Source organism: Lepisosteus platostomus, chromosome 3, assembly GCF_059453375.1.
Source record: "Lepisosteus platostomus isolate fLepPlt1 chromosome 3, fLepPlt1.hap1, whole genome shotgun sequence".
Classification (NCBI taxonomy): Eukaryota; Metazoa; Chordata; class Actinopteri; order Semionotiformes; family Lepisosteidae; genus Lepisosteus; species Lepisosteus platostomus.
In genome coordinates this window covers 22,669,392-22,685,104 of record NC_142613.1, presented here as the reverse complement: position 1 = coordinate 22,685,104, position 15,713 = coordinate 22,669,392, and the positions used below count along the sequence as shown (strand labels likewise).

General features: G+C 37.3%; 1 protein-coding gene across 2 annotated transcripts in view; it reads left to right on the top strand.

Moving 5' to 3' along the window:
* Positions 1–15,093, top strand: part of LOC148674646 (protein FAM167A-like) — a 28,343-nt gene extending 13,250 nt beyond the window's left edge. Inside the window, exons 1-3 of one of the 2 annotated variants that reach the window (XM_088624963.1) lie at positions 5,685–5,962; positions 7,154–8,257; positions 14,329–15,093. In XM_088624963.1, the coding sequence (XP_088481089.1) occupies positions 7,889–8,257; positions 14,329–14,592 (633 nt within the window). In that variant the 5' untranslated portion in view covers positions 5,685–5,962; positions 7,154–7,888 and the 3' untranslated portion in view covers positions 14,593–15,093. Of the gene's footprint in view, positions 1–5,684; positions 5,963–7,153; positions 8,258–14,328 lie in introns of those variants that run through there. The other variant, XM_088624962.1, reaches the window with a different exon arrangement.
* The last annotated feature ends 620 nt before the right edge of the window (positions 15,094–15,713 follow it).

The following is a 15,713-nucleotide window of genomic DNA, read 5'->3' as shown; positions in this document are numbered from 1 at the left end:
TCACAGCACAGTCTGCTGTGATGCCGATTCAGAAGATTCTGTTCTCCAAATCATATAATGTATGCTGGAGATACAAGCTCAGGGTTGGCAGGTACTCCAAGGAAATGACCTTTAATATAAAAAATATTACTACTTTTATTGGTCTCAACAGGTCTCAAAAATACCTGTTACATTTCAGTCACAAAAGAGTGATCCTGAATTCCTGGAGCTTTGGACTGTAGGAAGGTGGTGCTCACTTGCAGCACTCTTGCTTCTCCAGTTTTTGGAGAGAGGACGAAACCCCCATTTATACAGTCATTTGCTAGGCCTTCCAATGTTCCAGTTCTGCATTGCCAACAGACGTCCAATGGAGGAAGGCTTTCAAGTGTAACGGGGCTCATGCACTGAGCTAGTTACAGAAATGACATCACCCCTCTCTGAAGTGTGAGATCCTGCCTTGGCAATCAAATTCTCTGCTGGCTATAGAATGGTGCTGTGTGGCTCTGGGCCTGCTGGAGACTGTCTAGGTCCTGACAGGGGCAGAGCAGAGCTGCACTTGTAACCAGTGGTGTGTAGAAATTCTGCGGTAGTGGAGGACCTGGTCTTTTTGTGTGGCAGAAGTGTCTAGGGGGAGGAGCTGTGTGTGCTCGGAGCCCACAAGCACCAGAGTCGAATCCCGGCAGTGGCTCTAGACGAGGTCACGCCAATAACTCCTGAATTTATCTGAGGGCTTTCTAACTTATAGCTCTCCAGACTCACTACTTAAAAGTTTGTTTACCTGACTAATAACATGGTAGGCCCTGGTTAATAACTAGTCGGTACGGACTAATAATCATTTAAACTATATAAAAGCTATGTCAACAACCCTAGATGTGTTACTGGAGATTTTAGAGGCACCTTTTAATTAAAACCTGATTAAGACCTAGAAAACACGCTAGATTTCTTATCCACTTAATTCAATTATGTCATTAAGTTCTTAGATGGAATGAAAATTAGAAACAAATATAGCAATTGAAGTCTAGGGTTGTACCTGTCCTAATCCATGTTGGTAGCAGTATACCCGTAAAATGTAACTATTTTTTAATGTGTGGGTATTTAAGATGAAGACTTATTTAAACAATGAATTATACATCAAAACAACAGTTGTCTGGAGCTCTGAAATAACCAAGCACTTTATTTTTCTCCAAGGTCTAAATAAGAACACTGATCATTACATAATATACAATGGAACTTCTTTAGGTTTGTGTGATGTTATACTGCAAACTTCCTGATTTAAGTAGTGTCCCAGTGCTCAATTTACACTATCTAAAGGTGTGATGAACTTGTAGAGAAACAACACATTTTTTGTGGTACTCACATACTAAGTTCTTGGAATGTGATTATCGCATATTATTTGTGAAATTTTAATCAAGCAGCTGAGCCAAACTGTGTGTTAGTCGTCTGTGTTAATTTTGGAACATTATTTTCTTGACATTTCTATACAAAAGACACAATTACTTTATCTTTTTCTTTAGCTTATACTTAAGCTAAAAAAAACACCTTCTTGTGAAACCTGATAAAAAAAATATATGTCATGCATATATGTCACATTATATATACTACTTCATCAAGAGGTTTTGTCATTCAAGAACATATAAGTGACTATTTATACATTTGATTAAATTAGATTTTTAAAATTATTTACTGGGGTTTTGATTTGGGAATGCAACATTCTACCATGTAAAAGGTCTTTTATTTTTAAATCTTTAAATCTTTTATTTCTTTTATTGGGTAATTCTTATATTATAATCAGTTCTTTGTTTGATTTTCTTCCTTGCACCTGCATCTGAAGCACAATTAAGCATTGAAAAATATACTGATGTGAGTATGTCCACCATCAGTAATTAATTTATGACATGCTGTTCACCTCTCATTTTGAAGTTTTCTGTTATGTCTTCTCTGATCAGCCATTTCCACCTCATCTCTACATTAATGAGAGCCCCCTGGAAAAGGAATCTTCTGCTAATTGTTTGACAGGGGTGCCTTCTTATACTCTGTCACCCACCCCTGAATTTTATGAGTGGAAAAAAACCCCAAACCACATACTATATATAAAAAGGTTGTTAAAATAGCAGTAGTCTGTCCAATTTTCCAAATTTAAGCAATAATTCAAGGGTTATAAAGAACAGTTATTTTTTGATGTAGTGTTTTTCTGAGCTAATGTTTTGTGCCCTGTCTGGCATACACAACTACTGGCTTCTGGAACCTTTTTAAAATTTAGTGCTTTGATCTGGTTTCTGTCAGTGGTCAAACTCACTCAGAGGAATTGCTCTGCCTTCTGTTACACAAAGTATCTGCAGACACCCTGGAGAGAAGATACTAACCCAACTAAGCATAAATCGGATTTTATTTTAACCCTCTATATCCTGCAGACAATGGACTTACAGTCCATTATATACATTTGCTTAGAAAATCCCTACCAGAAAATCAGTACAAAAAATATTTAATATTGTAAGGAATGGCTTGACCTCTATTTTTAATATATTTGGTTTTAGTTGCATGTATTATCAGAGCGTTTAATATACTTACCAGCTGTGAACACCACACAAAATCCCCCAAACAGGTCTAAAATATCACTTTTGGGATACATAACATGGAATACTTCGAGATGTGAAAAACAAGATACTGTGAACTGACAGATCTGAAGTATGGTTTACTTGTAGATTCCAGCAGTGTTGATAAAGCCTTACATTGAAATAAATAGATTTACACATTGAAAAGATGTAATCTGCACAAAAGGGCATTGGTTTCAAAATGAGTAGGTAAGGGTTTCTTTTTTTCTCTTCAGTGAAAAAGCACGATCAACTCAACTGGGTATATATTAAACCCACCATAAGCCATTCCAGTTTTCACAAAAAAGGGCAGTGAAGGCCTTTCTTTCCTGAAGAGAAAGCGTGAGCAGATGTTCAGTCTAAAGACCTCTTTGTATCCATGGAGGAAATGTGGTTAAGAAATCAAAGGAGGCTTCTTTTATTTTTTTATTGTTTGGCTGAAAAGGTTAGCCAGACCTCTACAGGCTTCTCTCCTGATCTCCGTGATTCGATGCCGCTCAGAAGGAAAAAAAGAAAGACCCATGTTGTCACAGCAACACCCCTGTGCTTTTCAGTAATGTCTGTCCAACCTGTTTATCTGAAACCCCTAACCCATTTCCATGACTAATTGTGAATGTCTTGTCTGGAGAAGCTAGCCTCTAAATACCCAGCGTAAAATGAAATACCAAATTCTGCTCAGAGTTGCTTACCATTCAAGGCACCTGTACAGTACTGTACGTACCGATGTGCAGCAATCCCCATTCACAGGAACTGATTTTGTTTCATTGTGAAATTGCATTCAACATGTTGGACTGTCTTAGTTATAAAATGGTGTGCTCTGTCCTGATTTCCCTTAAGTATGTTAATGGCAGCAACCTTGTTCTAATGAATGGCAAAGTGGATGTAAATTCTTTGTTGGAACTAGATAATAAAATTATTACAATATTAACCGCAGGATCTTTAATTGCAAGATCTGATAGCACTAACTTGTTAAATATAAAGTTCAATATTTTTAATACAAATGAAAAAAAATAACCATTAAAATTTGACTCATGTCTTGCTGCATAGTGTAGTATGCACATGTGCTGTAACGTACTACATTTATAAAGCACAACCTGCAGTGCTTTGTGTTGCAAATGTTTTCAGAAACACATTACTGGGAATCCGAAATCAATATAATATTCCCTATTTTTTCTCTGTGGGTTATTTTAAACATTTTTTGTCATTCTTGTGGGTATTTAAGGAGGAATCAAAAGTTCAGGACTTAAAGCTTCAGCAATACTGGCACTTCTCAAATAATTTTGGAAAAACTCTAGGTGATGGTTAAAAAAACTGAAGGTGCCAAAGTCTCTTTTAAGCTCAGAGGGACTCCCAGATTAGCATCTGGCACAGGAAAAGCTGTGTCCCAGATTCAGTTTAAATTAAGCTTTCATTTCTGGGTAGGAGTTGTACATTTTGTTGCATCCGAACAAAGTAGGACAAAGTACAGGCTTCAGTAATAAACATGGGTGCTGACGGCAACTGCCTTTGGGATTATGTTATAGATCAACTAAAATTATTGTGTAAGTGCAAGATAAACCTATATTGACAATCCTAAACCATCATATCATAATGGATCATAAACCACCACGTACATGCCAGAAGAATTCATGCTTGGCAGTAGTTCCATAGAAGGACTTTCATTTCCATGGGCTTGCCACTAGGGGCTGCCAAAAAGACCCCATGTTGCATAATTAGCGATTTTGGTTATTATAGTTTCACTAACTGTGTAAGGATTTGGAATGCACATTCTCACGTGGTTTTGTGTAAATAAGGCTGTGTCACTAGGAAGAAGGTGTTCAGTTGTAGGCCATCAGGAGATAAATTAGTGCATTATAGAGAATATACAGTAGTTATTAATTAGTGCATTATAGAGAATATAGTAGGAGCAGACTATGAAATACAAGTTACCTTAGAATGGTTTATGTGCGTAGGTCCCCGGAGCCACATTATCAGAAGCACAGGCAAGTATATACAGTACATGTGAAGAATTCTCAGAAAAAGTCAACGTTTGTGCAAAACTGTATGGAAGGTCATGCGAGGCAGTTATTGGAGTGTGATGTGCAGTAACTGCTGGGTTCAGTAATTCTCTAAACTGATTAATGGGACCACGGAAGTAAAAAAAGGAAACCTGGGCTTTGAAATCTGTGCATGGAATCTGTCACAACAGGTGATGGACAGTGGACACACCCAGGAAGGAGAGAGAAATGGTGCACCAGCAGGCAATTCTGTCATTTTCTCCCTTTGTTCTCAAAGGCTGAAGACTGGCACAGCAATGGCACGTAATCTTAGAATTACAGTTCTCAGAAATGTAGCTGATGGAGAAAAAACACACCTGGCCCACTGTTTTTTCAATTAACGCCCACGCGCCCAGTTACTGAAATGATGGACTTGCAGATTGGATGACTGAGTGCTGTGCAGTCATGAACACTTGGCTTGAAGAGAGGCTTTACTGAAGTGTCCTACAGTTTATACATTACAGTTTGTTTCAACAGAACTTGAAATACATAATTTGAAGTCTTTTATATGGTTTTAAGACATTGGTAACTCCCTGTATTCATCAGTATTTCATGATTTTCTAATTTCCCTTTTCCAGGTATCTTTTTTAAAGTAGAATTTCTTTGGGGAGTAGTTTTTGTGCCACTTGAAGTGGTTTTTTTAGTTTTGAGAGTCCCATGAAATCCTCTCTCCAGAATTAAAAAAAATCCTTTTACTCATCCTTTGGGGATTTAACTCAAAAGTCAAATTTAGTTTGTACTTGTTTAAGTACCATTTGAAAGTTCTACACGCTCATTTTAAAGAAATGTTCATGTTTTAAGTTTGTGTTTTGGGAGGTCTCTGACAAAACAGGAGACTTAAGTTTTTCCTTAATGCAATACATGGAACTTTTGCCACCATGCAGGCATAACATAAAGCAGAGCATTTATGAGTAGTGAAGTGAGCATAAGGTTCTTGAGGATAAACACCATGAAGACTGCAGAAAGTGCTGACATTTCTGCTATGGTCTGTTACCATGGAAACTGCTTGTTCATGCCTAGCAGTGATTCACAGTATGATAAGATATGTATGGGCTCTGAAACCTTTTCTGAACTGGCAATTGAACCAATAAGCAAATGTATTCTGCCTTCACTATTTTTGTGCTGTTCTTCCTGTCATTTATTCACTTTTTCTGGCTTTGATTTTAATTTTACTGCCAGTACCCATCTTTACCTGTCTTCCCCAAGAATCTCCCCTGTTATTGAGGAGCTTGTGTGTCTTTTTTATGTCTGAATAACTGTAACGAGACAGCCGCTAAATATAATGAAAGACCAGATTAACAAGATACAGTACGCAACAAAACAATGAAAGGACTACTGGTAAAGTATTCTGCATGGGTAAGTAATATAACAAATTGCCATGCTGGTGGCATACTTCACAGTCTAGACATGTAGATTGCAATTTAGTCTAAAGAACTTGATGTCTGATGAAAGCCGTTACATATTGTACCTTCAAGGTTCGCCACAAAGGTTTTTGAAGTTTTTGTAAATGGTATCTTTGTGTTGTCTGTTGAGTTATGATGTTTGCAGAGTAGTTATCGGAAAGTGTCTGGGACAGAGGACAGAAAGACCTTTTCAGGTATTTTTCCCAGCCTCAAAAAGGAATGCAAGGCGTCTAGTTTCTTAGCCGGTCCTAATTTGCAGCTGTGGAAAAGAGACAATGAATACAATGTGCTCTTCTCAGAGTGTCGCCATAGCAATGCACCTTTTAAAGACAAGAGTGTGAAAGAGAGTTTGTCCTCTTCAGCATAAGTGAAGATTAAGGTTTCTTTGTGAGAGAACTGCTTCCCTATGCAGTATTAGTAATGTGATGGTTATTGCTTGAGGACTGGCAGAACACAGGAAAGCACCTCACACCACCCATAGGCGTGTTATCTTTTAGCTCTATACATTAAAAACCATTCTAAGATAATCCTTTTTACAGAAGATTCCCTTATAGCCTAGAAAAACCTCAAAACTCAATGGAAATGTTTCCAAAAAATCTTTGAATCCAATGTCAAGATTTGTACTGACTGGGGTAAAGTAGATATGAACAACTTTCAGAAGGCCTGTTATATTTACTTGGAACAAATAAACATGTTAGAACGTGTTATAAATTAAAGAAGCTGGAATGGAGTAAGGATTGGTTGGTTCTGACGGGGTCATGAGAAGGTTATGATGTGTCATACAGCTGCAAAACATTTTCTGGAAAAAGTAGTGGAAATTCAGACTTGAGGGATTGTGGGAATTCATTACATTACTGTTTACTCTGGATCAAATGGAAAAATTGATGTAAAAATGTTAATTAAAACAAAATGAAAGATGTTTTCAACTTCAAAAGGATAGGATTGCTTCCCATTCAGTTGTATCTATAGTCTGCCTTCTAAAACCGCTGATGTGAATCACAGTACACTCCAGCTTCCAGCACATGTACTGTATAGTACTATGATATTAGTTCATCATGGTTCACTCTTATTTAATTGATTTAACTCTTCACATTGAAAATGAAAGCACCGAAGCTGATGTGTCTATATTTCTTTATCATTTTAGATCGAATTGCTCTGTGGGGGAAGAACTGCTGTTGGCTTCTGGGCTCATATTTGTCTTTTGCAAAAAAGACAAGGAGTTGGATTTTTGGGGGGCTATGAAGAAAAATCTTACGAAGAGCTATTTATTCTCCATTTAATTTGTTATGGCTCATTGTTTTGCTAGCTATTTCTCTGCCATCTAATCTCACAATGCCATTCTGTGAGAGGTTATCTTTCTGGAGTAATCGCAAGGCAGTATTTTATTAAATAGCTTTGGCTTTATTTTTTTTTATTTCAACTGGATTTCAGACCCAGAGATCAGAACAAAAACAGGTCTGGAACATTAATTCTAGGATGCTTTTTTCCTTCACCTGTTTTTTATCCTGTTCTTTGATTATTTTTTTTTAATTTTGTGCCTTAAATCGTTGAAGACCTGTAATGTTTTCTAAATTTGTATTTGTGGAGTCCATTGCTAATAGTATTACAATCATTGAGGGGAAATTCCTAGAAACTAAATACCAGATTTGCAGCTGTAGGAATACCTGATTCCTTGATATCCACATTTTTCAGAGAAACCTCTACTCTGGTTAACTGAATTGAAATAGTCTTGTTCATCTGCTTAATGAGGCTCATGCTACAGTGAAGAGTAGCCCAGGAAGGCTTATTGCTAAACCTGGATGAAAAACCAATTGATATTAACAAAAACCCAGATTAGTTTTCCTCTTGGCCTACTCGCAACTCCCTTTGCTTGGACACAATGTCTCTGCCACGGATCAAAGTGGAGGAGGCAAGCGCAGCCACAGAGGACAGCCCTGCTGTCCCCGATGATCACCTGAGGAGCCTGAAGGCCCTGACAGAAAAGCTGAGGCTGGAGACGAGGAGGCCCTCCTATTTGGAGTGGAAGGCCCAGGTTGAAGCCCAGAGCTCCAAGGACCTCAAAGCCCAGGAGGAGTCAGCAGGACCTAAAGAGGAGAGGAGAGCCGGGGAGGAGATGCTAGGCACTTTGAGGAGATCCAAACAGCACCTACTTAGCAGTGCTGTTGTCAGGGAGGAGAGCCCACCCACAGGGACCCTGAAAGGCTTCGGGAGCATCGACGAAGCACTCATCTGGCTCAGGAAGGAACTGGTAAGGCCTTCCTTGGGGATCTGTTAAAGAAGTAGGCTGTTTGTTTGAGTAACAAACAAGATAACATCTTTAGATTGACAGGCAGGGCATTTGAGATATATCTTTATGGTATAATTACTGGTACAGGTATTACTGTGGAAAGAACTATTTGATATCTAAAGTTCGCTTCCGTTAATAGTGCTATGCCAGAATAAAAGGGTCTTTCCTCAAAGTACAACATATAATTTAGAGGCAGGATTGCTGATTGTATCCACAGTATATTTAGAAAATTCTAAAATATTTGGAAACACTGTGAGATATTGTTAACTTTTCTGCTCTTTGATCCCTAGAGTCACGATTTTGTGTACTTCTCAATATATAACACTCCTGTTAAATTTAGGATATTAGGGTTTAATTCTGGACCTGGGGCACTATCTGTGTTCTGTTTGTATGTTCTCCCTGTGTGTGAGTGGGTTTCTGTTGGTGCTCCAGTTTCCTCCCACAGTCCACAGACATACTGGTAGGCTAATTGCCTTCTGGGAAAACTGGCCCAGGTGTGGGTGTGTGTGGGTGTCTGTGTGATCCCTGAGATTAAGTGGGGTCCTGTCCATGGCGTGACCTGTTAGTGCCCATTGCTTGCCGCGATCACCTGTGACACTGTAGTGGATAAGGCAGTTAAAAAATGTATGGAAGGATGTCATGCATTATGTTTCCTGACACTTTTGTTTATGTTTAATTTTCAGTGCATATTTAGAATAGCAGACACGCACCAAAATACAGTGTATTCAGGCACAAGTAAAAGATTATTCCATGCTGAAACGAGAAGAAAGGAAACGCAACGTTTCGGCTGTGGAGCCTTCTTTGGGTGTGTTATCATTGACACTGGAAGAAGACTTCACAGCCGAAATGTTGTTTCCTTTCTTCTTGTTTCAGCATGGAATAAAACTTTACTTGTTCCTTTGCAGCCCACGCATGCTGATGCAGCTACCTACTTGAACTGAAGTATATACAGTACATCTATACATATATAAAACTGTTATTAAACTATATTCTAAAAAAAAAACATAATAGTTCTGCTTAGGATAATGCTAGCTTACTTCTGTTTATGCCTTGTCTACAATAAAGGGAGGTGCTTATGAAGACTAGACCTAACAGTCTATGTCCTTCTCTTTTTGTATTTTGCTCTCTCCTCTCATGCTTTGCCATTTGCTATAGTTCTATCCCATGACAAAAGTGGGAACTGACCCCAAGCATGATGTAATTGGAATGCAAATTTGTGAGATAAGGTTCAGATTGATGCCAAGGATCCTTTATCCAGGGCCTTGCTAAGTGGAAAGACCTTTGTCCTTGCTGGCTAAGACAGCATCCTGTCGAGAATCAATTCATTGCCAGAGACCTTAACCTGGTCTGAGTATCTGGTGAGGAACACATAGAGGTTAAATCCATGCAGAATTGTTAAAAGAAAGAAAAATATCATAATGTTTCAGCTTTTGAGCCTTTTTCAGAGGAAATGGCACAACAGGTGAGAATGTATCCAGAAGCAATGAATATCCTAAAAGTATTTTGGATATATAACAAGTAGTAATTTCTAGAGCAACTCCAACTAAATATCATTGTTTTACTAAGAAAGCTGTTCAACTGGAAGGTTGTGCATGTTGCTTGATGCATCTGTTTTGAATGCTGGAATATTAACGGTATTTATTGATGTGTGCACAGAAAATAAGACTGAATATCCTGCTCAGTGGTGCTCTTGTAAGCTGGTAAGCTGGTTGCAGTACAAAGGGCAAGGAGAGAACAACCAACAGAATCCTATGTTATGTATTTAGTGCAGGGTGTTGAGACTTTTTATATTTAGCTGTTTTTATATTTCTGTTTTACTGAGTAAAAAAATGTCACTCCCAATTAGCGCATTTTTTATCCAGACTTTTGACCGCTTTAAGCACATTGCATTTAAAAAATGCTGAGAGCAAAATAACTCGGCCTGTAGGCCTGTTGTTTTATGTCTTTCACATTTATATCATGTAAAACGTAAGTAAATTATAGCCTAGTCTTGTTTGATTTATGACTTGAATCTGTGTACTTCATAACCCCATTCTTCCGTCCAAATCCTTCTTACAGTTAAGTATCCTGGGGAAAGAAAAAACCAAAAGACAGAGTAGGTCAGCAAATGTTAAACCCCTGCTAAACCACTTAAGCTTGATCATTTGATGCTGTAATTTATTGAGGGTTTTATTTTTAAGAGAAAACACTTTCTACAAAGAGCTGCACAAGTCTGTAAAGTGATCATAAGGAAAATCTTGTCAAAATGTCCCTATATGCTCTTATGTTGGCACATTTTTCTGTCCTAGCAAGGCATAAATGTGAAGCTTTTGGCCTGCAATAAAAATTGCTCCGGTCAACCCACTGTGTGTGTGTGTGTCCTGAAATTGTGAAGAAAAGCAATTTGTCTGTCTTAATCTTCCTTGGGTTTAGACTGTAGACTTTTTCCACATTACATCTGTCTTCAATTGGAAGAAATTGCCTTTTCCTTAAAGGAATCTAATTTGGTGTCTTTATTAGTTACATTGATCATCCACAGACAAGAAGTCATATAATCTTTGTGCTCACAATTTGTTTTCTTATATTAAAGGTGTTTGGCAGGAATACTTTATTTTTGTTTTTGGAATTTATTTAAAAAAATACATCTTTTATTGATTTTCAACAGAACAAACCGGCAAAAATGCAATAGTTACCATGCCTGAACATAATAGTAAACGTTGTTAATTTGGGAAATGTTATTGAGTTAAATCAGTCAAGGACTCAATGACACAGTCACATCCAAGAATACATTGTCAAGCAAGGTTTAACAACAAAAAATATTATATAAATATTTGTAACTGGCTCTTGATTAGATTTTTATGGAAAACTATTTTTAAATAATGTACTGGAATAAAGTCACCCATGTTGTACAGTTCTCTACTTTTTTGTTACTCTCCTGAAATAATATTTTCGGCATACTAGAGTACTTAATACTTAACCACAGCTGGGGAAGAAGATGTGACCTTGTCAGAATTATAAAACTGTATAGAATTGGTTTCAGACAATGAAAGGTTGTCCTGTAGATCTTCTTAAACATAGGAAATTTTTGGGGTAATATAATTTATGTTCAAAATTGGACACGTATAAGACTGTAGGTTTTTCAAAGTGATCAAGGAAGTGTTGGCAGATTTAAAAGAGAGGATAATAAATTGCATATATATGAAACCAGAAAACATAGGAGTGGACTCTTTCATCCACCATTGAAATGTAGTACTCACCTGAGTGATGCGTAACAGCAATTATACATCAGGAGTCTCCCTAGCTCAGCAGGTTAGGCAGAGAAGTGAGAAAAGAACTGGAATTGAGCCAAGACATTGGGGTTAATCTTAATCTTATAAATGGTGTCATGTGATCTTTAATGACCTAAATATCCTAAGATCTTTGCAAAGTGGTCTACAGTATGTAGAGCAAATTGACAATCCGTTTGTTTACTTGAATTATTTAAAAGCGGTATATAATGTTATACATTACAACCTAAACAAAGTAGCAGCAGGATTATATTATATGCTTTATTATTTACCCATACACAAATGAAATGTAATACTAAGGTCTAATGTATTTAAATATACAGAGAGGTATTACAGTATCCTGTTATAAAACTGACCTTTCCAGAAGTTTACAGGAACAGAAAAATGTTGCTTAAGGTTATCAATCTTTCAGTGAGCAGTCAGGTTGCCCTCAATCTGTACCAAAGGCTTTCTTGTCTTAAAGAAGATTCTTTCTCACATCATTACACGTCCAAAAATATGTGCAATATACCTTATAATATTAGAAATATTGTTTTATCTACATATATAAACAGTAGTGTGTGTGCATGTGTGTGGGTGTTTGGAAATAGGAAAACAGGTAATTTTTGGAAGTGGGATTTTGTTTTGAAAACTGTAAAGCAACTATGTTAACTTATTTATAGGAGTTAAATCCTGTTCCACTCTGATGCAATAAATGTGCCCATTCACAAAATTCTACCTTAAAGACATGGAAACTAGCCCCAGTCCTGTAGCAAATGATGTGGAAGATATGTCACTCCAACACCACAAATGGCTGTATATAGTAGTAAATAAAAAACAAAACCTTTCCTAGTTATTTATGAAGACTACTAAATCAAGGTAATAATTTATCTTTTTAATTTTTAATTACTTTATAGCAGGAAATCACAAAATCACACGTAAAGTACTTTGGCTAAGCATTAGAACATACCAACCTGATAGACTGACTAAAACTGTACAATTTTCTATGTGAAACATTTAATTTGACATTCCTTTTCAAGTCACATGAATTTATTTTCATTGCTGTAGGAGGCTCTTCATACTGTATCTAAATAGTTTTGATAGGAACCCAGGTATTTTCTTTGTCCTGCTGTAATTAAATACTGCGCAATTACTCATTTCAGTTCAAAAATCTGTATTACGTAGGTCTTGTAAGATTTTATATTTTTACACTAGTCACTGAAATTAGATCAGTGTTCTAAGATCAATCATTTTGTTTTTATGCTAGACCCAGAGAAGGAAAAAAAAGACTAGTTGCACTTCTTATTTATAGTTTTATTTAATAACTGTGACCTCTCTGGTTATTTCATTATTGTCGTTACAGTTTTGCTACTTTTGCTTTAAATGAAAAGGAAATATTTAATAACCCATCAGCATTTAATTTGAAATAATGGAATCCTGAAAGGGGGTTGCTTGGTGGCACAGTGGAAAGCATTGCTGCTTTGGAGTGTTATTGCCCTGGGTTCAATTCTGGATGCTATCTGTACGGGCTTTGAGTGTTCTCCCTGTGTTGGATTTCCTTTGGGTACTTTGGTTTCCTCCGATAGTCCAAAGCATACTGGTAGGATATTTGGTTTTTGGGAAAACTGGTGTGTGTGTGTGTGTGTGTGTGTGTGTGTGTGTGTGTGTGTGTGTGTGTGTGTGTGTGTGTGTGTGTGTGTGTGTGTGTGTGTGTGTGCGCGTGTGTGTGTGTGTGTGTGTGTGTGCGCGTGTGTGTGTGTGTGCGCGTGTGCCCTGCAATTTAACTGGTACCCTGCTTTGTGCCAATTGCTTGCTGGGATAGGCTCCAGCCCCCTTGCAACCCTGATTTGGAAGACATAATTAGAAAATGGATGGATGGAATAATAAAACCTTATGAATCAATTTTAAAAATGGAGAAGCTAATTGGAAAAGTTTTATTTTTAATCCCTCAGGGTTTAAATAACATATTTTTTTTCCCTATAAAAAAGTTAGTTTCAAGATACCTGTAAATGACCTGTAAATGTTAAATGAGTGACTTTATTCAAACAGTATGTGTATCTTTTGTATAAACTTTATAATGGACGACTGTATAGCTTTAACAAAAAATGTGCCCAATGCCATTGTTCTGTACATCTCATTAAAAATGGTTGTACATTGAAAAAAAAACAGAAGAAATGTCATGTTAACTGAATTTCAGCTTCAACAGCCTGTGCTCAGTTGGTGCCATACTGCCGCCAAAGACTGGGACTAACATTTTGTACAGTTCAGAGACAAAACACAACTGAGTAAAAACTGAGTGCAGACCTTTCTACCAGGCAGTTAATTTAAAAACTCAGCCTGACCCTGGTGATAAAGTTTGAGAAGGCTTCCAAAATTCACACAGTTTTATTTCTTTTATTTGCAAAACAGACTAGCATTTAGACAATACTTAATACTTAATTAATATTTAATTACCAAATGAGTACAGATAACTTTTTCCACTACATGCTGAATAATAGAAAACAGAAACTATGTTTAGGCTGTTGAGCCTTTCTCAGGCTTTAACAGCCAAAATATGTTGTGCTTCATTCTATTTTTAGTGTTGAATTAACCTTTACTTGTTCCTATGCAGCCAACGCATGCTGCCTCTCCCCACTGTGAATTCAGTCCTTTTCCAGGCCAGGCAGAGTAACTGTCAGCCATGGTGATAACTATTGGAGCTCCAGGGGAATAGTTCATGGTTATGGAACATGTCTGCTCCCACAGTGAGAATACACAATGGTCGTCATATTTCCGTGTGTGTTTCAGACAGAAATGCGTCTCCAGGACCAGCAGCTGGCTAGGCAGCTGATGCGCCTGCGCAGTGACATCAACAAGCTGAAGATTGAGCAGACGTGCCACCTGCATCGCAAGATGCTCAACGATGCCACATACGAGCTGGAGGAGCGGGATGAGCTGTCAGACCTGCTCTGTGACTTCCCTGTCACCCCTGGCTTCAGCCTCTCCACCCCACTCAAGCTCATTGGCGTTACCAAGATGAACATCAACTCCCGTCGCTTCTCCCTCTGCTAGCACAAGAGAGGAGCCCAGCTTTACCAGAGCTAAGAGATTTCTGTTCTGTGTCTCTGCTGAGGGGGATTCCCCAGAAAACCAGTTTTCCTGCTCTCTCATTCCTGGAAGAAATGTCTAAAACCTTGAGGTTGCCATCATTGTCAGAGTGCTCAACCTGACAGCTTTCATCGACGGAAGCCAGTGTTTCACTTTTTTAAAGTTTATTTTTTAGATTGCTTAAATGTGTTATTTCTCTGCAAGGCCTTAATATTGAATTAATGTATTATGTCTTTTGTTAAGAGTTTTAAATGAAGCTTTCCTGAGGGATATACAGATGAATTTTGCCCTAAGAGTGACAATCTTAAGAACTTCATATTGCTTTAATAGTGTGTGATTAAGTCTTGCTATGACATTATCCTTTTATTTTTTTAATCACTGAAATATACTTTCCTTTTCCAAATGTAATTCAAAAAGAAAATAAAATGTGTATTATTCTGACTATTCATCAGTAAGTGATCAAAATGTCTCTTGTTGGTATTCTTTGTTGAATTGCAATTCCACACATTACAAAATTAGACTCCTCTTCAACATGAGAGTTGATAATGTGTGTCACCAAAGAATAACTTTGTCACGAAATGGCAATGTTTGTCTAGGTTATTAATCAAAATATTACGCAAGTACATAATACCTTCTTTTGTACTTTTGAAAATTACCTCAGTGCTATTAATCATCTTTTTATATTCACAATATTCAGTGTCAAGTGAGTTCAGGGGTGTGGCCTTGAATGAATGTAAAATACAAGGGTTGTTAAGAATAAGGTTACTTAAACACACAAATGTAAATTGTAGTTACTCACCTCAAAACATTAGAAAATTACAAAGCCATAGAGCTCTCTACAACCCATTAGTCATATTATATGGCTAAATAAGAGTGCTTAAACTGTCCTGTACAAAACTGTGAAATTACTAGCTGAACAAAAAGCTATAAGCATGGTTACATTCAGCCCATCTTGCAGTTTTTTTTTTCAGTAGTTGATTGTTTGAAGGATCTCATCCAACTGTCTAGGGTCAGGTCAGCTTAATTTCTAGCAACCAAAAGGCTTCCTCTAGCTTGTAATTACTTGTATGTTATCATGTACTGAT